Source organism: Xyrauchen texanus, chromosome 6, assembly GCF_025860055.1.
Source record: "Xyrauchen texanus isolate HMW12.3.18 chromosome 6, RBS_HiC_50CHRs, whole genome shotgun sequence".
Lineage (NCBI taxonomy): Eukaryota > Metazoa > Chordata > Actinopteri > Cypriniformes > Catostomidae > Xyrauchen > Xyrauchen texanus.
The window spans coordinates 28,961,618-28,985,789 of NC_068281.1; the positions used below are offsets into that span (position 1 = coordinate 28,961,618).

The window sequence follows — 24,172 nt, forward strand, 5'->3', positions numbered from 1 at the left end:
TTTTGAGGCATAAGCAATTAGGAAATAACACTTACTACCCAGGAACAAAAATTGTGTTACATAGTGTTATCAGTCCCCTAAAAACATTTGTGTACCATCTAAAAGGTATTTTTTTTTTGTTCTTTGTCATTTGATTTTTGTAGGGGGGGCTCAAAAGGTTTCAAAAATAAAGAAAAATGTGTCAATATTACATTTAATCATTGACATAATACTGAATACAAATACAAACTGCAAGTACAAATAAACCGCCTTCTTTTTTCTCTCAATATGGTACAAGATTAATTGTTAGTAGATAAGCTATATAAATTGTGTTTACACAGGCACTTGGTTACTATGTGAGTTTTTTTTTTTATTATTACATGTCAAACCATGTGATGTCAACAATAGGATTATTGATAAAAATACTGATATAACTAAAGTTTTCCAACTTTAAAATGCAAACATTGTTAGTTTTCAACACAAGGTCTTACAGTGTCTTCTAACTTGATTACCTCCATGATGAAATCTCTGATAGCCTTCACACTGTCAGCGGTATCCTCTGTGTCTACATCCCCAGCAGTGCAGTCCTGCTCTGGTGGATTTGTGCACATTGCCCTGTCACTGTGGTTCTCCAGATCTGATGTTAAAGCAACAGCGCTCCCCAATGTAAAATCAGGAGTCAAGAGTAGAAACATCTACATGGCTGGTGTCTTGTGCTTAACTTCTATTCTCAACACCAGAGGGCACTGCCTCACAGGCTCTGTTATCCACAGTGTTACCAGTGGAAGCCCTGGCTTCCTCTGGAGTCTCTATGTCAGTGTCTTTAACACATACATCAGGGTGAACTTAATTGATATTTGAGGTAGAGTCAGGTTGGATTTCAGACTGAAGAATTGCATCTCTATTCTCCTCATCTGTTGCATTACTAACACACAGAGTACCATCAACAGTCACTGTTTCAGATGCCTCTGTAACACTTCCTTCTGTTGAGTTGAGATAGATGGCTCGGTCAGAACTAACAGAGGAAGAAGTACTACTGGTTTAACACTGACTCTCATATGAAGGTTCCTCTTCAACTCCATCCTGCACTTCAGAAGGTTTCTCTGGTCCTGATGAAGAAGAAGAATCATCTGCAGATAAGTTGGTTTTAGATTTAATTGAGGAACCATCTAGATTAGTTGTAGGTGAATCAGATGTGTTTGATACTGCATTAGTCTCAGAGATGTCAGGTTTGGGAGTGGCGATATCAGATGTGACTCTTTTGGCATCAAAGGAAGAAGACACCTCAAGAACAGGAGATGAATTGTTAAGTATTATTGATGGAACTTCTGGTTGAACTGTTGCAGCAACACTTGATGGTGATATAGGTTCCAAAGATTCTGGAGAACACACTGTAATATTCACCACAGGAATGATTGAAAGATCATGTTTCTGATGGGTCTCTTCAATGATTTTTTCTTCAAATGGAGAGGTGGTCTTCTGCTCAGCCTGTTGAGAGGGAGCCTCAGACGCCAATTCTTTGGGTGGGCTGGATGGGGCAGAAAGTGGAGGAATCCGGTTTTCAGCTAAGCTGCTCTGACTAACACAGTGCAGGTCAGTACTGTCAGCAATCAGGTTGTTCTTCTTCAAGCTGGCTGCCTCCTTCACCACTGTACAGCAAACAGATATATGAATATATTAACATTCGTATTCTCACTCATATGTCACACTGAGAAAATGGTAAAGATGTGGTAACATCTAAATTAACTGGTTTTAAGTCAAAAATTTTATTTAACATCACTAAATCAACCTGAATACATTAGGTTACACCAGTGTTATTATAGTTTTGGATTTTTAATTTAGATTTTATTTCTATTTTATATTAAATTTGTCATAATAATTTAGTTTACTTTTCATTATTTTTCACAGTTTGTTAGTTTTAGTTTTCTCAGTGTATTGTAGTTTCAGTTTAGTTAGTTTTTATTTTAGTTTTAGTATTTTTTATGACTGCAAAATCTGTGTTTACTGGTGTAATTTAAAAAGTCTAATATAATTTCAACTCTCTGGGCAGTCTTGTGTTACCTCTATCTAGTGTGTTTCATGTTTAATGTAGATTGTAAATGTTGCAAATTTCATAATATACGGTGAATACGGGTAAAGTAACAAAGGACATTTAAGCTTGATCCACACTGTATCCATATGTATTTCCTTAAATTATTATAAATCATTACTAAACTGATCTTTGGGGAGTAAAAAAATCAAAGCAATAGTTCACCCAAAAATGAAAATTCTCATAAATAATCATTTATTCACCCCCATGCCATCCCAGATGTGTATGACTAGGTTACTGTTGTAACCTCCTTTCCCTGATGGAGGGAACGAGACGTTGTGTCGAGTGAAGCGACACTAGGGGATGTTCTTGAAGGCCTTGGTTACCTCTGAACTGTCCAAGGAAACAAGGCTGGGAGGAGGTAAAGAGTGGCGAAATACGTCACATGGGTTTTCAGGCCACATGTGGAAAAGGCGCGGTGGTAGATCCTACCTGCTGAGAGGGAGGAGTTGATACAAACACTGGAACCTTGGGGCAGCGGAGACTGCCCGTAAGGGGACCGTACCGCAGAAAATACACACAGGGGATTAATCCACAAGGGCCCATCCTGTGGAGCACCTATTCCAGTACAGAGTAATTTTAGTACCCGTAGTGGATCTGGTCGGGGAATTCCTCCGCTGAATTCACAGACCAGAGGGCTAGGGTGGAAGAACATCCATGGACTCTACTGCTGGAAAAGAGCGCATGTGATCACCTCAGAGGAGGGGAAGTGCGATATGTGCAAGCGGAACACCCGGTCAGACATTCCGCATTCCCGAGTTCTATGTGCTCAGCTCTGAGAGAACACGGGATGAGACTGACTCAACACTGAGATTGTAAAATCTTGTTAAGATATTGGGTGTTGCTCAGCCCGCTGCTCTGCAGATGTCTGCTAGGGAGGTGCCATTGGCCAGTGCACACAAGGATGCCACACTTCTCGTCGAGTGTGCTCGAACCTGCAAGGGGGTGGGCATTCCCTGGGTGTGATAGGCCAAAGCGATGGCGTCAACAATCCAGTGGGAAAGCCTCTGTTTGGAGACAGCGTTCCCTTTCCGCTGTCCTCCAAAGCAGACAAAGAGCTGCTCAGAACTTCTAAAGCTCTGCATGCGGTCCACATAGGTACGCAAAGCACGCACTGGACACAGCAATGCAAAGGCTGGGTCTGGCTCCTCCTGGGGCAGTGCTTGCAGGTTCACTACCCAGTCCCTGACAGGGGTCGTAGGAACCTTTGGCACTTAGCCCGGTCGCGGTCTTAAGATGATATGGGTGTCTGCCGGACCAAACTCCAGGCAAGAGTCGCTGACAGAGAACGCTTGCAGGTCCCCAACCCACTTGATGGAAGCGAGCACGATCAGGAGGGCCGTCTTCAATGAGAGGGCTTTGAGCTCGACTGATTCTAGCGGCTCGAAGGGGGGTCTCTTAAGGCCTGAAAGGACCATGGAGAGATCCCATGAGGGGAACAGGCATGGCCTGGGAGGGTTCAGCCTCCGGGCACTTCTAAGGAACCTGATAATCAGATCATACTTCCCTAGGGACCATTGAATCTTGGTGAGACGATATGGCGGCTACATAAACCTTCAAGGTGGAGGGAGAAACGTTTTCTATTGCAGAAACGAGAGCTCTGACTGCGACTGCGCATCTCTGGGGGTCTTCAGATCGGGAAGAACACCAATTTGTGAACAAGTGCCACTTTAGGGCGTAAAGTTGCCTGGTAGAGGGAGCTCTGGCTTGGTTGATCGAGTCTATGACAGCAGGTGGTTGTTATAGACCACCAGCAGCTGTCAGTGATGCTCTCACCTCACTGTCAGCTGTCCTAAACGACATACTGTCTAAAGATCTTGTATTATTGGGTGATTTGAATTGGAATTGGCTGACCTCAAATTCGGATCAGTTCAAAGCATATTGTGATTCTGTGAACTTAACTCAACTCATTGAATCACCAACACGGCCAAATCATAAGAACCCAAGTAAGTCCGCTTTAATAGATCTTATATTAACAAATAAACCCCATAAATACACCTATACAGGGGTTTTTTCTGATGATGTCAGTGATCATTGCACTATAGCGGTTATAAGAAATTGTAAAATTCCCAAAGTAAAACCTAGAATTATTACTAAAAGAAACTTTAAATTGTTTGATATTCAGGGGTTTCTACACGAGTTGTTTACATCTGACTGGGATAGACTGTTTTTATTACCTGATGTGTCCATTGCATGGCAGTATTTTCACACTTTATTTTTGAAGATTGTGAATAGACATGCACCTATTAGGACTTTCAGAGTAAAAGGCCGCGATAATCCATGGTTTTCAAATGAATTATCTGAACTCCTTCATGAAAGAAATTTGGCTTGGGCCACTGCGAGGAATTCAGATACAGAAAGAGACTGGGTAGCATTTAGAGTATTGAGAAACAAATGCACAGCTCTTGTACGTAGATCTAAATCTGAATATTATTTAAAAGAAACCTCACAAAATCTGAATAATCCTATAAAGTTTTGGAAAACTATCAAATCACTGTCTCCCTCCACATTATCTATTGACTTTCCTGACCAAATTTTAGCAAACGATATTCTCATTAATGATAATATGGTTATGGTAAATATTTTTAATAAGCACTTTATTTCTTCAAGTTCTATTTTTAAAGAAATTCCTGTGAGTGTTATACCAAATCCATCTCTTTTGAGAGAAGATAGTCCGATTTTTAATTTTTCTCCAATTTCAAGAAGTGAGGTCTTAAAAGGTTTAAAAAATCTAGACATCAAGAAGTCTGCAGGGCCTGATGAAATTGAGCCATATTTTTTGAAATTGGCTGCCGAGATCATTGCTGGCCCACTAGCCTATATTTTCAATTTATCATTAGAACAGAATATTGTTCCTGATGTTTGGAAATCTGCTTTGGTTGTACCCCTGCTGAAAGGCGGTGATCCATCCATTTTAAATAATTACAGACCGATTTCGAAGCTATCACCTGTGGCTAAAATTTTAGAATCTATTGTCACCGAACAGCTAAAGGAATTTTTAATTAACAATAGTATTTTATCTAGGTTTCAGTCCGGTTTCAGAAAAAATCATAGTACAGTAACCGCTACTATGAAAGTCTTAAATGATATTACCTGCGCCCTAGATATTGGAAGGTCATGTGCTGCAATGTTTATTGATTTGACTAAAGCTTTCGATACAGTCAATCATGGTATTCTTTTGTCGCGTTTGCATTGTATCGGTCTTTCTGAAACAGCATTAGGTTGGATCAGGAACTATTTAAAGAATAGGTGTCAAAGAGTGCAAATTAAGGGGTCTCTTTCTGAAAAGCTCACCATTGAATCTGGTGTGCCACAGGGGTCCATTTTGGGTCCCCTGTTGTTTACATTATATATTAACAATCTTGGTGATAATCTATCAGACGCAAGTATCCATTTATATGCCGACGATACTATTATTTATTGTTTTGCATCTTCTATTGATAATTTCATTTTAAAGTTGCAGAAAGCATTTGAAGTAGTTCAGTGTAACCTATTTTCTTTAAAATTAGTCCTAAATGATAAGAAAACAAAATATATGGTCTTTTCTAGGAAACATAAGACTGATTCTTCTCCACCACCTATTTACACGTTGCAGGGTAACTCTATAGAACTGGTCTCCTCTTACAAATATCTAGGGTTTGTGTTGGAAGAGGACTTATCATTCAAATTACATGTTAAACAACTGCTGTCTAAGTTAAGGTTACAGCTGGGGTTTTATTTTCGGAATAGTGCATGTTTCTCACAGTCAGCCAAGAGAAAGTTGGTGGAATCTACCTTCTTACCTATCTTAGATTATGGAGATGTTTTTACAGAAACACTACTAAAGCTCTCTTACAATCAGTAGATTCTGTTTATCACTCTGCTCTAAGATTTATAACTTGCACAAAATATCACACTCATCACTGTGCACTGTATGAAATGGTAGGTTGGCCTTCACTTTACATAAGAAGGTACAAACACTGGCTCATACTTGTATATAAGGCATTAGTCGGCCAGCTTCCTCAGTATATGAATAGCTTAATAACTTTTAATATTCAAGGGTATAATCTACGTTCAAGTAGATATATTCTTTTAAATGTTCCTTTAATGAAGACAGAGTTTGGAAAAACTGCTTTTATTTATAGTGCATCAGCTGCTTGGAATGAGATCCAAAGTTCATTGAAACTTGATGTACTTATTTCTATAAATGAGTTCAAGTTACATTTAAACAAATTATTCAAATCTGTCTGCACTTGCTCTTAACGTTTAATCTTGTTTTATTGTTGTGTATGTGTGTGTTGTGTAATCTGTTTTATGTAGTTATGTATATTGTGTGTTGCTACCTTGGCCAGGGCTCACTTGTAAATGAGATATTTATCTCAATGTGATTATTTCCCTGGTTAAATAAAGGTTAAAAAAAAAAAAAAAAAGGTGGTAGGCCACTTAGATCTTCTGCATTCCGTCCAGGGGCCAGACGTGGAGGTTCCAGAGGTCTGGGCGCAGATGCCAGAGGGTTCCCTGTCCCTAAGAAAGAAGGTCCTTCCTCAGGGGAATTTGCCATGGAGGGGCTGTCATGATGAGCATGCGATCCAAGAACCAAGTCTGTGTGGGCCAGTAGAGGGTCCTCTCAGACCTTGCACAGCACCCGTGCAAGTAGACTCACTGGGGGAAATGCGTACTTGCGCAGCCCCCGGGGTCAGCTGTGTGCCAGCACGTCTGTCCAGAGGGGAGCCTCTGTTAGGGAGTACCAGAGCGGGCAGTGGGAGGTATCTTGGGAAGCAAACAGATCTATCTGTGCTTTGAGCCTCCACTCTACGTTGAGCATACCTTGTCGTGACAGCACGTCCACTGCCGTGTTGAGGTTGCCCGGGATCTGAGTGGCTTGCAACAACATGAGTCGCTGCTGGCTCCAAAGGAGGAGATGGCGGGCAAATTGTGACATATCATGAAGTGCACACTGCCTTGGCGATTTATGTACGCTATCGTAGCGGTGCTGTCTGAGCGAATCAAGACGTGCTTGCCCCATATTAGCGTGAGAAACCTCTGCAGGGCAAGGATTACAGCCAGCAACTCTAGGCAGTTGATGTGCCAACCCAGACCCAGTTTAGAGGCATCTGTGGTGACCAGAACACGTCGGGACACCTGCTGTAATGGGACTCCTGTCCACAGAAAACAGAGGTCTGTCCAGGTGTTGAAAGTCTGGCGGCAGGCCGGGGTGATAAACACACGGTACGTGCCGCGGCACCATGCCCACCTCGGGACTCGAGTCTGAAGCCAGTGCTGAAGCGGTCTCAAATGCATCAACCCCGACTGGTGAGGTGCGCTGTCATTGAGACGGATTCTAACTCCATGCCGAAAAAAGGGATGCTCAGTACCTGGGCGAGCTTGCTCTTTTCCCAGTTGATCTGAAGACCTAGATGGCTGAGGTGCCTGAGCACCTGGTCCCTGTGGGTGCACAGTGACTCTCGAGTGTGGGCTAAGGTGAGCCAGTCATCGATGCCCACTTCCCTTAGCGGGGCAAGGGCTGCCTCTGCGACCTTCGTGAAGACGCGAGGGGACGGGGATGTACCGAAGGGGAGGACCGTGTACCGGTACGCCTTGCCGTCGAACACAAACCGTAGGGTCGGTGTCGAGGCAAGATAGAGACATGGAAGTACGCGTCCTTCAGGTCTACCGCTGCGAACCAATCTTGATGCCGGACGCAAGTTAGAATGTGTCTTTGCGTGAGCATTTTGAACGGGAGTTTGTGCAATGCCGGTTGAAAAAGTCCAAGATCGGTCATAAGCCGCTGCCTTTCTTGGGTATGATGAAGTAAGTGCTGTAGAAACCCTTCTTCATTTCGGCTGGAGTGACAGGCTCTATTGCGTCTTTGAGTAAGAGGATTGCGATCTCCGCGTAGTGTGTTGGCATATTCGCCGTGCACCGAGGTAAAGCAGACACCACTGAAAGGTGCCGAGCCAAGTGGTCCTGGCCAGCCAGCGCGACGTGTTGGGAAGTGAGAGCCACGCATCCAAGCTCCGTGCGAGGGGCACTAAGGGGGCGAACATTTTTGATGTACCTGGCGAGGCTTCGCAGTGGGGCAGGTAGTGTGGCGTCGGAAGGCAAAAGCGCGTCCCTAGGTTTTGGTGCTGAGAGAAAACTCAAAGCACTTACCTCCCTCCGCACACCGGCAAAGATGTGCTTTTAGCCATTTTTTTAAGATAGAGAGTGAGTCTGCTTCAAGGAAGGTGTTGGGAAGGTCATTCCACTAATGCGATACAGTGAAATCGAAAGTGTTTTGGTGCCAATTTATGTTGGTACAACAAGATGCCGCTCATTAGCCAACCACAGACTTCTGGTGGGTACGTAGCTCTGCAGAAATGATTTTAGGTATGCTGGAGCAGACCCAGTGACTATTCTGTATGCCAGCATCAGAGCCTTGAATTTGATATGTGCATCAACCGGCAGCCAGTAAAGAAAGACAAGGAGCTCTCTTTGGTTCATTTAAGACCAGACATGCTGCTGCATTTTGTATCATTTGCTGGGGCCTAATTGCGCATGCAGGGAAGCCTGGAATGAGAGTGTTACAGTAGTCCAGTCTAGTTATGACAAGTGACTGAACAAGAAGTTGTGTGGCATGTTCAGAGAGAAAGGGTCTTGTTTTCCAGATATTGTAGTGTAAATCTACATGATCATGCTATCTTTGAGATGTAGTCTGTTAAATTGAGTTGATTGTCGATGATTACCCCTAGATTTCTGACCGTTTTGGAAGGTGTTATTGTAGTTGAACATAGCTGAATGGTGATGTTGTGTTCAACAGCAGGGTTGGCTGGAAAGACGAGGAGCTCAGTCTTCGCTGGGTTAAGTTGTAAAGGGTGTTCCTTCATTCAGGCTGAGATGTCTGCCAAACAGGCTGAGATTCGAGCAGTCACTGTGGTGTTGTTGGGCTAGAAAGACAAGCCTAGGGCCTAGAGCTGTGAGAGAGCCATCGGCGAAGCAGTGGTAAGAGAACCCATGTGCTTGAATGATGGGTCCCAGTGATGTTGTGTATATTATGAAGAGAAGTGGCCCAAGCACTGAGCCCTGAAGTACCCCACTAAGAAGCTGACATGACTTGGACATCTCACCTCTCCAGGCTACCTTGAAGAACCTACCTGAGAGATAGGACTTATACCAGAGGGTGATATGATAGGTGTGGGTAAGAAACAGATCAATATTCAAGTCCTTTTTTACTGTAAAGGCCATTGCACACTGAGTCCGAAATTTTCGTATGCGTTTTTTCATGTTCATCAGCCTAAAAATTCGTCACGCACAGAAACCTTGCACACTGAGTCCGATGCGTATTTATTAAACCTTTGCGGAAAAAAACGCAAAAAATACAAAATGGATTTGTCAAGCAGTGAGGATGATTTTGTTGCCCTCTCTCTTCTTTAAAAGAGAAAAAGAAAGAGGAAATATTGGGTCCATCCAATCCTGAGATTGCGCCGAGCGGAAGGAGAGTTTCAGCTCCTTATCAAGGAGTTGCGAAATTATCCCGAGCGATTCAAAATTTACCTCAGAATCAGAATGTCTGTGGAAAAGTTTGATGCTTTGCTAGCGATACTGGAGCCACACATTAAAAAGAAGACTACAAATTTCCGTGAGCCAATCGATCCTGAACAGAGACTGGCAGTATGTCTAAGGTAGCTATCACACACACACACACACACACACACACACACAGCCGGCGGAAGCGCTGGGCAGACAGATCAGCTGTATACAGGTTATATTTTGTACCCTAATAATACAATAGTAATCGAATTGGCTGCTCAATCACACCTAAATCGATCCGAAATTTCGATCTGATTGAAAGGGGAGGTTTATTCCTTTTCTATTCCGATCGAGAGAACATACACTTGATCGAATTGAAAACCGAAACTGAAAGGACTGCGCATATTCAGTGTTTTTGTAATCCGCATTTTGTTTTTCATACAGTACTTTGTGCTGCGAGACGAAGTGTATCAACTTGTCAGACGCCATTCTGGATTTTGCCGGTCACTTGTACGGTGGCTCCGATTTGTCAAAAAACCTCTCAAAATGCTGGCTGTGGATGCGAAAAATGCAGAAAATCGAACCCGATCCGAATTTTTTTATTACGGACGAAAGTTTCGGAGGCAGTGTGCAAGCGTGATTGAAATAACGTGAGGTCGAATTTTTTTTTTAACGTGCGAAAATTTCGGATGCGAATTTCGGACTCAGTGTGCAATGGCCTTAAATCTTGACATCAGCTGTATTATTGGCAATCATGATTTCAAGCTTGATTATATTTCCCAGCGCCATCTAGCATTCTGCGGTCTCTACTTGTAAGTGTACAGTAATCGAGTTTTAAATCAAGATAGATCCTGTAGACTGTAATTGCAAGATGTGCAGTAAAAAAGGAGTTACATTTTGGTCTGTTCTCACCCAAAATAAAGTAGATCACTTCAGAAGGTACTGATTCAACCACTTATGGATAACTTTTATTACATTTACATTTTTTACATTTATGCATTTGGCAGACGCTTTTATCCAAAGCGACTTACAGTGCACTTATTACAGGGACAATCCCCCCAGAGCAATCTGGAGTTAAGTGCCTTGCTCAAGGACACAATGGTGGTGGCTGTGGGGCTAGAACCAACGTCCTTCTGATTACCAGATTACCAGTTATGTGCTTAGACCAGTACACCACCACCACTTTTATGCTGCCTTTGTGTGCTTTTTGGAGCATCTGCGTTTTAGACCCTGTTCTTTTGCATTGTATGGACCTACAGAGCAGAAATATTCTTCTAAAAACCTCTGTTTGTGTTCAGCGAAAGAAAGAAAGTCATACACATCTGGGATGGCATGAGGGTGAATAAATGATGAGAGAATTTTCATTTTAGGGTCAACTATCCCTTTATCTTTTTGAGGTTTTAAATTGATAATTTCACTTTGGGATGTGTGGCAGAGCTCAATTCATCCACTGTTGGGAAAAACAATGGTAATGAAAACTGCATTTGAGGTAAATCTTGTTAAGGTTATAAAAAAAGTATAGGCTAACTTAGTGTTATGATGTGAAAGTGTATATGAAAATATAAAAATGTATTCCAAATTGATGTAGATATTTTCTAGAGAATATTTTTTCCTCGGTTCCACTTCACCAGTAAAGCTTAAAAAACCTGGGATTTTGGTCAAAAGAGGGTCTTCAAAGTATTTTTTCTGCTTTTGACAGAGGTAGAAGTCATCCTAAGATTTCTTTAAAGGTATAATCTTAGGTTATGTGTCGTTTAGAACATAATTCAAAGTGTCAAGAAAATATAATACAGTATATATGTAATATAGTATAACTAAAACGAATTTGAGATCATTTTTATTTTATTTTAGTTAGTTTTGGAGATATGAAAAAGTATTTTAGTTTAGTTTCAGTTTTTTACAATAATTTCAGTTTTTATTTTAGTTAAAAATTATTTAAGTTTGTTTACTTTTTAGTTTTCATTAACTATAATAACACTGGGTTACGCCAACAAAACTAATTTTAAGTGTTAGTGTAGGGTAACAATTGCAGGTTACCACTTTCTTACAATGCATAAACAGCAACTCTGAATTCTGCAGACAATCAAGTAAAACAGTTAATACAGTTTACCTTTGTTGACTTCATTGTTCAAAATGTTGAGTAATATGTTCTCATAGACATTCTCCACTTGAACAAATTTTGTGTAATCAGCAAATATGAATTGTTCATAATTCTGAAGTGCCTGCAAAAAGAGAATTTTTTTCAGTCAACAATTCTGAAAAACGATCTCTAATTTAATAAATACTAATCACAACTGTTTGAGCAGTATGATGGCATATAAATTAACTGGTTTTATTAATTTAAAAAACAACAACAACAATATATATATATATAGAATTAATCAACCTGACAGCATTTCTTTTTATAAAGTAACAGTATAGTATGGTTACCGTTAAGATACTTACAATAGAAGTAAGGTTTGACTAAGGTGTATGTAAACTTCTGACTTCAACTGTAACTATTGCCCTGGTATCTACACGAAATCACTTTAAACCACTTAGGGGAATTCTGTGGGGTAAAAGGCTCCCTCATCGCCTTTTTGTTTTTGTTTTTTTACAAAATTTTACTCAAAACAACCTTCAATTATTCTTTATTTTCCTACATTTCCTTAAGAGGTACCTTTAGCCCGTTGTACCCTACATCTTGTGGCTATACTTTTGAAATTTCACTTAACCCATTCACTTCCATTTCAAATGCCTTACTGTAACCATGATTTCTGTTGATTGAGCTTAACTTAAACATAAAAACATATGAATTTTTCAGGGCATGATTCACAAAACTCCCCCATCTACTAAACAATCAATCTTCAACAGATGAGTGGTACGTACAGTTTTGCAGTCAGGAGCCAGGTTTCTCCTGATGGCAGGTAAAGTGATGTCCACTAGGGCCTTCTGGAATATCTTCTTTCTCACTGTGCTGCTGTCATAGTCAAATTGCTAAAGGGAAATTTACCATTATGCTTATGCGACATTTATTCGATTTTTTCTATTGTCAAGTTTACATCCTGCTGTAGTGCTCAGGTATACACTTTGTACATGCAGGCAAAGCCGACCTTGAGGACGCGTAGCTTAGCTTTCTCCATGACTGAGGCCTGTTTATCGGGTTTATCCTTTAAGGTAGACTGAAGTAGGATCTCGAAAGTGTACAATGCATTCTCCATCAGCTAAAACATACAGAAAAGAAGAAATAAACAAGTATGCTGCAGTTCACACAAATTTCCTTGTTAATATCTACATGTTGACCTGTAGAGGGAACCAATGTTTGTGACAGTTTATGAAACAAAGCTCTTAAATTTTACATACTTTTGGTGGCGCATAGAATGAAACAGCAACCTTGTATTTCAGGAGTAATTTCCATTACTTGAAAAAAACTTTAGTAATATAGTTCAAAGAGTAATTTTATGTAACACTACAAGATTGGACTATTTATGCAATTAAAGTTGAGTCAGATCCTTTTTAATTAACCAAACTGAAGTAAAACAGCAGTAAAAAAAAATATATTATTTTTTTTTAAACCATGGTACATGTGCCAAACATTTGCCATATATTTACTAGAGTAAAATATTTTGTTGGCAGCATGATTTTATTTACCATGGTCTTTTGTTGTTCTGTATAACTACTATGCTTTTACAGCAAATATCTTTGTAAAATATTGTTACTGTGGTAAATCCATGGTACATTTTGTGGCTAATGTGGTTTTACTACAAATGTCATAGTTAAAAAATGGTTACTGTAGTAAAAACCATGGTACAATTAGTGGTTACAATGAGTTTACTACAAATTATCATTAAGGATGAGCTGTTTTAAAGCATGAAAAAGCACCTCTAAAAGCCCCACCAAGTCTAAAAATAATCAACAAAGAGCACTGAGTTACTCAGAGCTGCTGGTGACAGTCCTACTGAGGCCCACCTGTTGCATTTGACTCTGGGTGTAGTGAACGACTTGTATTGAGTTGGAAAACTTGAAGCGGTTGCGTAGTTCCTGGAGCTGCTCCTTCAAGACGCTCACATGCTGGTAACAGTCCTCCATACGGTCACGGCCCACCTGCTTCAGAGCCTTAGAGTACAAGGGCAGTCATGAATCATAAGAACTCAAGGGAGCTGAATATGTTTATGAGTTCAGATGGACTTATTTCCGACATGATCTTAAAAACATCAGCTCTCTGGTTCAATATTTCCACTCTAAGGAAAAGTTGACCTTATTTTCCTCAAGACTTATGCAATAGTCTTGCTAGGAAATTTTGAAATCAGTAGATAAATATTCACTTGCACTAGAAAAAAGTACTAACATTTATTCTTAGATGTACTGCACTCACTGTCTTAAGATCCTCTGTGACTCCTCCCTGAGGGAAATCCTTGCAGACTCGGGTCAGCTCATCTTCCAGCAGCAACCTCACAGCCTGGAATCCTGCACTGACTGGACCCATCAGCTCCTCCAGAATAGAGGCAAGGTATGGGGCCACACTCTCTGAACTGTATTTTATGGCTGGCCCTGATACCAAAGCTTAAAACACAAACATATATGTTAAAAAGGAACACTACAGCATGAAGATTGATTACTTCTCATTGAGTATTTTAAATTGGACTCTATAATATTAATTTAATATGTGAGTGAAAGAATGTGTTGTTTTCTACTCGCAAACTTTCCGATCGACACTATGATTTGACCGTATGTTTGACAGTTGTTGTAGAGTAAATAATAATATTTCATAAGTTATGTTTGTCAGCCAATTAAAAAGCACCTGGTAAGAGTTGGTTATATTGCCTGTATGCATTGTAAAGTGTTTAAAACAACACCAATTTTGTGTTATTGAAGTAGGGTTTTTTTTCCTCCTCACTTTTGAACGGCCAATTCCCAATGCGATATAAGTCCTCGTGGTGGTGTTGTGACTCACCTCAATCCAGGTGGCGAAGGATGGATCTCGTTGAGTCCGCATCTGAGACCATCAATCCGCGCATCTTATCACGTGGCTTGTTGAGCGTGTTACAGACATAGCGCATGTGGAATCGTCACACAATTCTCCGCGGCATCCACGCATGAAAGAATGTGTTGTCACGCACATCTCACCATGCACCCCACCGTGAGCGAACCCCATTACAGCCACCACGAGGAGGTTACCCTCCCTAGCAACTGGGCCAAATTGGTTGCATAGGGGACCTGGCTGGAGTCACTCAGCAGCACACCCTTGATTCCAACTCGCGAACTGCATGGGTGGTAGTTAGCATATTTACTCGCTGAGCTACCCAGGCTCCCCTGAGGTGAGTAGTTATTAATTATTTTCATATGTGTGCCAAAACGTTTTTATGTATTATTATTATTTAAGCGACTCAAGAACAAGCATACAGTTATTTTCTCATTTATTTTCTGCCTTCAATGCAGGCAACATGAATAATAAATAATATGTAACTAAACATGTTTACATACTTTTAACTTATTTTTTATGCTATAATAATTAAAAGAATTATTTACATTGCTTTTGTTTATTTATTAAACATATAGTGGCATTTTGGCTGTGTACACACAGAACGAAACAGACACACCAACGCAGGACAATAAATGCAGACCAAGATAGGTCAGATAAAATGCCGACTTTATGCATTGTGTTGTAAATTCATCAACATATTAATACTCGATTGCTACCCGATTTCCGTTATCACATGGCACACCTGCAGTGTAGACAAGATTGATTAATTGTAATTGGAGCGGTCACGTCGTTTTCAGTGATAAAAATGTTATATGTCTTTTATAAAATACTGACATTAACTGAAGGAGCTTTCTGATTCAGGCAAAGCCAGTTTGGTTGGTTGGTTGGTTGGTTAACTTTATTATCCACATTGTGGAAAATTGTCTCTGGCTTCACCATACAATACATCACAAACAATATATAAATATACATATACATTAAAAAAAAAAAAGGCATACAAAACAAGTCAGCATTGGGCACAAAAGATAACTGATAAACTTTCTTCATTGCACGTGGTTGCCTATAACATCTCCCTGATGGCAACAGGTGAAACTCACCATGAAGAGGGTGAGACACATTCCCTACTATCACTAAAGCCTTTTGCTTGACTTTACATGTACATAGATCATTCAGATGTATCTGTGTCTTGCCGATTATCTTACTGGCTTAATTTACAATCTTGGTCATCTTGACCCTGTTTTTAACACTCAAATTACCATACCACAAGGTCATGTTAAAATACTTTCAACTACATTTTTATACACCATTTCAATTATGTTCTTACTCACACCAAATGATTTAACCTCCTGATCAAATACAACCTTTGTTGAGCTTTCTTACAGATGCTGTCAGTATTCTCTATAAAACTAAGTTGAGCATCTATGTGTGTCCCCAAATATTTAAAATTGCAAACAAATTCAGTTGGATTCCCACAAAGTATTACAGGTTCCAACTTCAAAATATTCAGCTTATCTCCAGTAATTACCAATTATTTTGTTTTATCCACATTTACCACAAGTTCACTTAGCTGACACCACTCAATAAGGGCTTTTATGTGCTCTTGGTATGTGCGAGTCCTACCTATCTCTCCTACTTGCAAAAGACCCACAAGAGCCATATCATCAGCATATTTAAAAAGACGAAACACCTTATTTCTAATTGTAAACTCATTAATATACAAAGAAAAGAGTAACGGTGATAAAACTACTCCTTGTGCGGCTCCTGTGTTTGATATAATTGTTCCAGACATGTTGCCATTATCAACCACTCTTTGTGGATTTTTAGAAAGGAAATGTTTAATCCACCAAATAAATCCCCTGTTAATCCCCAAATGAATCAATCGCTGAATAAGAATATGGATTTTCATTGTGTTAAAACTGACGTAAAGTCTAAAAACAAAACCCTAGCGTAGTTTGTAGTACATGTTCAGCAACTGAATTATATAAATTTAACACAGCATCATCAGTACCTCTAGCTTTTCTATATGCAAATTGCAATGGATCTAGAACGTCACTCACAGAATTCATTAGATGCCTCATGGTTACTCTTTCTATGCATTTTCCCAATACAGATGTGAGGGCAATGGGTCTAAAATCCTTTAGCTGTCTAGCTCCTGTTTTTTTTTTTGGTATGGGAATGACAGTAGATATTTTCCATAAATTTGGTACTGTTTTTGCATTTATGAAAAGCTGGAATAGTTGAGTAAAAACCCCAGTCAATTGATAAATACAGTCTTTCATTACACGCCCATTCAGCCTATCAGGTCCAGGTGCCATATTAGGCTTAATACGAGACAAACAGTATGCAATCTCATATTCTTCCAGGGTAATATTCTCATATAAAGGAATTTCAGATTCAGATATACATTCACCAGTCTCAAACCTACTAAAAATACATTTAAATCATCTGCAAAAGATGCATTATATGAAGGAGTGGTGTAAATTTTCTTCCCCTTTCTTCCCATCATAACATTCAAACCCTCCCATGCCTGCATTGCATTACCCTTTAAAAAATTACTTTCAATTTTATTCTCATATTCAAGTTTAGCACTTTTAATTTCCCCCCTAAATTCTCTATTCTTCTCTCTCACTAATTCTTTATCACCATTCATAAAGGTCACCTGTTTCTCATTAAGGCATATTTTAAGATCTTTAGTTTGGTTTGAACACAATTGTTCTCACAAAAATTTAAATAAGATGTGATAGTGTCTGTAATATCATGAACATTGTCACATACATTATAATACAATTGCCAGTTCGTTTGGTCAAAGCAATCTCTCAATTGATCTTTGCTTTGCTCAGTCCACAGGCGTACATGCTTAACAACTCATTTCTCCTGTTTAATCTTAGCCCGATATCTGGGGAATAAATGTTGCCTACAATATTGTGGTCTGACTTCCCCAAGGGAGGGCGGCAAATAGCTTTATAACCATCAGCAATAGTCTGAAAGTCTAGTCGGACAATCCACATATTGGTATAGCGCAGGTAGATAGGATGACAGATCACAAGAGTTCACATCCCCCAGAATACATACTGGTTGTTCAGACGAACGGGTCAGCGCATCATTAAAACATTCTGCTCTTTTGGTCCCGGCTTTTTCATAGACCGGTCCGGGAACATACACTAAAATAATTATTTGTCCAAACTCCCTAGGGAGATAAAAAGGTCTAAAAGACACAGACACAATTACGAAATCCGGAGTACACACTTCAGTGTTCATGTATTCGGAATTGAGTTGCCCATCTGTTATCCACATAGATACACAGACCTCCTCCCTAGCTTTATGAATCTCTGTCTGCTCTTATCATATCCACTTATGTTGATATCCTGGTTTTCTTCTTTTAACCAGGTCTCCGTAAAACATAATAAATGACTTTGTCTAAAATCACTATCATACTTAACTTTCAATGATAGTTCGTCCATTTTACTTAGTAGGGACCTCTTTCGGGCAGTTATTCCGTAAACGGGGGACTAATAACAGAAGTTCCTCCCGATTATACACAAAAACGCCACTCGGCGTTCAATTCCAAGCCGACTGCTGCTAGCCACATCACCATATGCGCCATCACACAGTAAATAAGGCATCTCATTTTCGTATTTAACGTTCTAACTTTAGCACAGAAAAAATAAATAAATAAACAAAACAAATAACACAAAACAACGAAGAAAAAACAAACAACAATACACGAGTGAGGCACTGGGTCAGCAGCAGAGCCGCACCCCGGAAGTTATCTTTAATTTAGTAAACTAGTAGTAGACTAATCACTTTCAGACATGTGGGCTACCCATTCAAAACCATGGTGACAAGGTCAGAATGGAAGCAGCAGAGAGAAAATGATAAAGTGAGGGTGCAGTGATGAGAGAAGTGAAAAGAGTGATGAGGCAAGAAAAAGATTAGAGCCCTATAACAAAACAGAAAAAAGACTGTGCCGTTACCAGGGTAATACCATGGTACTGAAAGAATATATTACGTTTTCATGATACTGTCATAGTACACTAAGATACTTAAAAAAATACCATGGTGTTACTATGACACCAGTCAAAAACTTGGGATTATCACAGGCCATGTCTGGAAAAAAATGGAAAATATTGTGCTTTTTGTTGGGAATATAACAGAATATTTGTGAAAGAGGAAATAATAGAAAATGCTTATGTTTATAATAAAATTATAATTAAGAATTAAGAAAAATGCTTATATACTCAAAAAGCAAAGAATATGTTAGTATATATAAGTGCTACTCTTTACATAAATAAATACATAAATCAGTGCTCTTTTTTTTATTTTTTATCCTTACGCCCCTGTCCCTACTGAGGTCTGTGCATGCCACTTTTGGGTTATGATTGGCAGGCACTGATGAAAAAGCTCCTTCCGTACATACATTTGGAAATTCATTTATATACAATATTACATCTAGAACTGAAACGCTGAATGGACACATTACAGTCTGTCCATACCTTGCAGTTTAGTTTCCAGAAATGTTTGTGAGTTGATGATCTGGTCCATGTCTGAGCGTATGAGTGCCTCCTGCTGTTTGGTGGTGTCTCTGCACTCATTTTTCAAACTCTCTAGTCCCTCTCGAAGCTGTTCCTGCACAAGCTCATACGTTGTTTCCACTGTCTAAGCATATGGTAAAACAAAAAAAAACAGAAAACATAACCATAAACACATTCACATTCTAGAAATTGTCACCATAAACCCCCTTCATGAACACAGTGCTGCCTTTGTGTAAATTTTGCCTAATGGCAAAAAGTCCCTTTATACAGTTGTAGCCTCTTCCAACTCTTACAGGCCATGAAGGGGAAATTAAATTTCATTGTACAAAACTTTACTTGGCAATGGAAGAAGACTCCACAATAGTGAAAAGGCCAGAAGATCAAACCTTTATAAAGACAAACATAAAGCCGATGTGTGTAATTTCAACTCCATTAGTTTCAACAAACACTCTCCTTGTCTTCCGGAAAGACAGATAGTTCTGTCCCAAACGCAGACCACTGGTTGAGCCATAATGGTCAGAGTAAAGTTCAATAGCACCACTTAACCACAATGTTTACTCATTTTTGGCAAATCTACCTACAAAAGTATTATAAAGTGGGAAAAAATTGGTCTTTATATTGCTTGACATTCAATACATAGCATGTCAACACATAAGTGCACAACTTGAGGCATTGAAGAAGTCTAAGAATAGAAGTGTGGAGCAGGCTGATCTCACTGACCGTAAACCACACCCTCTTCATCTCCCGCTTCTTTCCCTTTAGTTTGGGCAACAGCTCTGTCTGCAGCGAGGGCAGTAACTCTTCCATTACCAGGTTAGCTAGCACCTGCAGAGAGACAGAGGGAGTCACAATGGGATGTGGGAAGGTTGGAGTCATGGCAGCACCATGGCAGGATTAGTTGTAATGATACAGGAGACATGCAAACATCAACAAGAAGGAACAGTAAAATATATTATAATGTCATATGTCATTAAAATATATACGTAATGTCATAAAAATGAATCAGTCTGCAACAAAATTGCAGCACACCACCATATGAACAGGCATCAAGAAGTTGCCACAGAGTTGTGGATATTAATTGGATACAGAGTTTTAACAGATCGGGCCATCTGTCAGTTACACAGTGCATAAATTAAGCTTTAAAGGGCTCTCTGGTATACTTGATATGGATTGGTCATTCTGCCATCAAACATCTTTGTTTATTAATCACTAAACTGTGTAATTGAACATTTGTTCTGGCAATCAATTTTCTACATAGCTGTGCTAGTTTCATGTCTCTTGTATCACTTTACTTTCTTTTTCTTCTTACATAATAAAATATTTTAAACTTAGATCAATATTTCATGACCATTTATAAAAAATGTTGGTAAGTAGCTGAGCATTAAGCACTTCACATCAGGGACCTGATCACCCTTTCAGGGTTTGTTATCCCTTACATATCACAATATACATATCGGTATCACAAGCTCTGTTTTGAGTTACCTTACACAAAAACACATTTTCATAAATTTAGGGTTGAATATGGGACCTAACGATAGACAGAGGAAGGCAGAGGTGTTTCCTTGTGTGGCTACGGGACATCCTGCGAGAGACACTGCTGTGATCTCAAAATTTTAAATAAACAGGCACTAACAAGGGTCACAGCATATCAATAATATTGTTGTGCTTGCTGAGGCATGCATCACTGTTATTTTTGAAAACACTTAGGGTTCTTAGGACTTTTTTGCCTGGAGGATGATAAAACAAGCTAAAATGTCATTTTTCTGTTTATGCCATTTTGGACTTCCACTAACACCTAGCAACATGAATGTAGCATCACTTAAATGTAATAGTTTTCAGTTGCTAATGCCATTGTACAAATTGTCTATTCACAGTTACCCATAATTCATTTATTCCATATGTGAAAGTGTCCAAAAACAAAGTAGTTACTGCGATTAAGTAAGTAGTATTCGGCTGTACATGTGATCCCAACATGGCAGCACCCTTGCGGGGGACCCTCTCCATATAGAATAAAACACCTTTTATAAGGTTACTGATTTTACTTGTGTCTTTTCATCATGTGAGTGGTCATGATTTAATACTTGTGTTTCAAAATACAACTAATTTCTTTTTCAGTAAAACGTATTTATAAAGGAAAATAAAATAAAAATAAAAGAGGAGACTGCTGTTCGCTCTGCCCTGTCTCAGCAAGTGTCTCTGCTTGGTCGAAATCAAGAGCAGATATCCGCTTCGAACCACACCATGGAAATGATGCCTCGCAGCTCGCGGAGCTTACTACGTTGGTTCAGCAACTCCTTCCTCCCTCCTGATCCTAGTCCAGCATAGTATTTACCTCACAACCACCCCCCAGCCCCCCCTGCACCGATGGTTTCACATGCCTCAACGTGCAGATCCAGTGTGCAAATCCTTCCCCCAGCTCCATACTCGTGCTCACTCTTCTTCACTGAATTTGCTCACTCGATTTGATGACTTGGTGGAATTAGCCATTAGAGTCAATCAGCACCTGGCTCAACGCCGAGAACATCGCCGACGCCACCACTCGTCCGTTTGGACAGCTGAGGCTCACCTTCTAGCTACTCCTTCTCTTGCCTCTCCTGACCCTCATCCTTCTCCTGAACCTATGCAGGTGGGCAGGCTCACAGTTTCACATAGAGAGAGGCAGCGTCGGCTCCTCAAGGGCTTGTGTTTCACTTGCAGCCTGTCTGGCCACATGTCAGCTGCACATCTGTTAAAAGACCCCATTCGTCGGTAGCAAGGGGGTTCCTGGCAAGCCGTCTTTACGAAGTTGGACTTGTGAAACGCTTACCATCTGGTCTGTATTAGGAAGGGGTATGAGTGGAAGATGGCATTTAACACACATAGGGGGCACTTTGAATATTTGGTCATGCATTTTGGATTGGTCAACGCCCCAGCCATCTTTCAGGGGCTCCTCAATGACGTGCTTCGAGACACGGTCGATCGTTTTGTTATTGTTTATCTCGACGATATTCTGATCTTCTCCCAGAATATGCAAGACCATGTATGACACATCAGGCAGGTTCTTCAGCGATTGCTAGTTCAAGGCTGAAAACTGTGTGTTTCATGCACAGTCGGTTCCATTTCTGGGGTTCATCGTTTCATCCAAGGGAGTGTGTTTTCCTGTTGATTGCACTCAAGGAGGATTCCTTGGATTCTGCCCATGTCCAGAGTTTTGTTCTGGGCTCTTGCTTTACACCACACCACCCTTCAAAGGATTGTCTATACCTCCACAGCACTACACACTGAAAAACTCACTATCCTCGCCACAGTGACTTCATTATTGAGCTCGACCGAGCTGGTGCTGAAGTGCTTTTGTGTTGATTGTCAAGTTAAAGACTTGTGAGCTTTACCTCTGCGTTTGGGTCCTGTCTTTCCCCCAGTGTGATATTTAGGCTGTCTCAACTACTTCTGTCTCAACATGTAATCCCAGACTGACTCAATGATTTTGAGATGCATCTGTTGGAGGACTCTTTGTTCTACTTCTAATCCTTTTCCATTTGCAAAATTAATGTTTGGAAAACTAAAATTGATATTTCCTATTGACACACTAAAACAGAAGATATAAAATAACCATATCAAGACAAATGTTTTTTTGTTAAAGATCTAATGTGCTATTGTGGATCAGAACTAATATACTGTATATACATATATTGTACTGTACATTTATGACTTTCAGTCAAGCATGTAATGGCAGTATAATGACCCCCTAATGAGATGTTAACAGCATGACAACCCTAAATCATTGACCAACAGCTCTGTCCACTCTTAGCCTGCTGACCACAGTATGACATCTGTCTTAATCACATAGCTTCTAAAAAGATTCCAGTCAGTCTATCCTGTCTGTCTAACCCACTTACAGAGCACTGTGCCAGTGGTCTGGATTAAGGCGAAAATGTACTTGTTTATACTTGGATCTGTGGTCGCTTCATCAAGTATGACTCATCTGAGTCATTTAAAACAAGTGGACACTGTGTTTCTGGCTCTGTGCTTCACTTGATTTTGTGTGGAGTAAAAAAGTGCTTGTGATTAATGTGGTGACTGATAAAGAAATGTTCAACCAGGAGGCCCACCTGACAGTCAGTGCCCACAAGCATATCCCATGATTCATAATGACCCTTCTCCTGTCTGTAGAAGTGAATGGCCTTCAGGAAAGCCTGCACCTCACAGGTCATTCTCTTCAGATAATCTGAAGAGAAAGAGACAAAAAAAAGAAAGAAAGAAAGAAAGAGAGACAGAGAGAATCTCATTTAATATCATTACAGATCTTTGGTTTGGCTTTGGCTGAACTGATTGTTTAATACATTGGATCATGTGAGTGTTTCTCAGAAAGTTCTCTTTTTTTGGTTGAAGTGAAAGTCATGACCAACAAAAACTGTAACATAAAAAAGAATTGGACTGGATGCAACAGTTAGGCTAAAATGTGATCACTTATTACTTAGATAAGAGAAAATGTAAATTGCCAATGCTACAGATCCCTTGTATTTTGATAAAATGTGATAGAATTAACAATCATGTTTATAGTCACAACCCATTTTACTTCTTTAATCTGATCCAGACTGATTCCAAGTCAAACAGAATGTTCAACAAGGAAAATGCAGTTGATGCAAAATTAATTGATTGGATCGTGAAAAGTGGGCGTTATATACCAGAATGGAGCCAGGAGGTTGAAGGGCGAGGGGTTGAAAAATAAGAGGAATTAGTGACATCAGCTGAAGTGCAAAGTTGTTTCAGAGTTAGTTATTACATTTTGATAAAAGATACAAAGACAAACATGTGTTTCTTTGGAAACATGCATCAATGAACCATACACACTAACACCAGAAACATGCACGGTATTTATAAAGTAAATTTTGATTTTATATTGAATTCATGTGATAAAAATAGCTGTAACAACAGTGAGAATTTGTTTAGGATAGTTAATTAAACCCCTTCCACTCAATTCTTAAATTATACATCAAGCAAAAAGTTGTGAAGAGAGTCGTGTGACAAAGTTTAGGTTGTGACATACAGCTTCATGCTCTGCAGAGGCTGTGCAACCACTAAATGGCAAGCTGAGGAAGCCTTACCCACATGCAGGAAGAGAGCTTTGCAATTCTGGATATT

General features: G+C 39.8%; 1 protein-coding gene across 3 annotated transcripts in view; it reads right to left on the minus strand.

Moving 5' to 3' along the window:
- The window catches only part of LOC127644497 (protein Niban 1-like), a 66,102-nt gene that overhangs the window by 3,531 nt on the left and 38,399 nt on the right, over positions 1-24,172 (minus strand). For 2 of the 3 annotated variants that reach the window (XM_052127672.1, XM_052127671.1), the window contains 9 exons: positions 23,140-23,255; positions 19,772-19,876; positions 19,013-19,175; positions 13,911-14,098; positions 13,505-13,651; positions 12,649-12,759; positions 12,425-12,532; positions 11,667-11,778; positions 15-1,628 (listed from right to left, as the gene is read on the minus strand). In XM_052127672.1, coding sequence (XP_051983632.1) covers positions 1,021-1,628; positions 11,667-11,778; positions 12,425-12,532; positions 12,649-12,759; positions 13,505-13,651; positions 13,911-14,098; positions 19,013-19,175; positions 19,772-19,876; positions 23,140-23,255 — 1,658 coding nt within the window. In that variant the 3' untranslated portion in view covers positions 15-1,020. Of the gene's footprint in view, positions 1-14; positions 1,629-11,666; positions 11,779-12,424; positions 12,533-12,648; positions 12,760-13,504; positions 13,652-13,910; positions 14,099-19,012; positions 19,176-19,771; positions 19,877-23,139; positions 23,256-24,172 lie in introns of those variants that run through there. The other variant, XR_007970669.1, reaches the window with a different exon arrangement.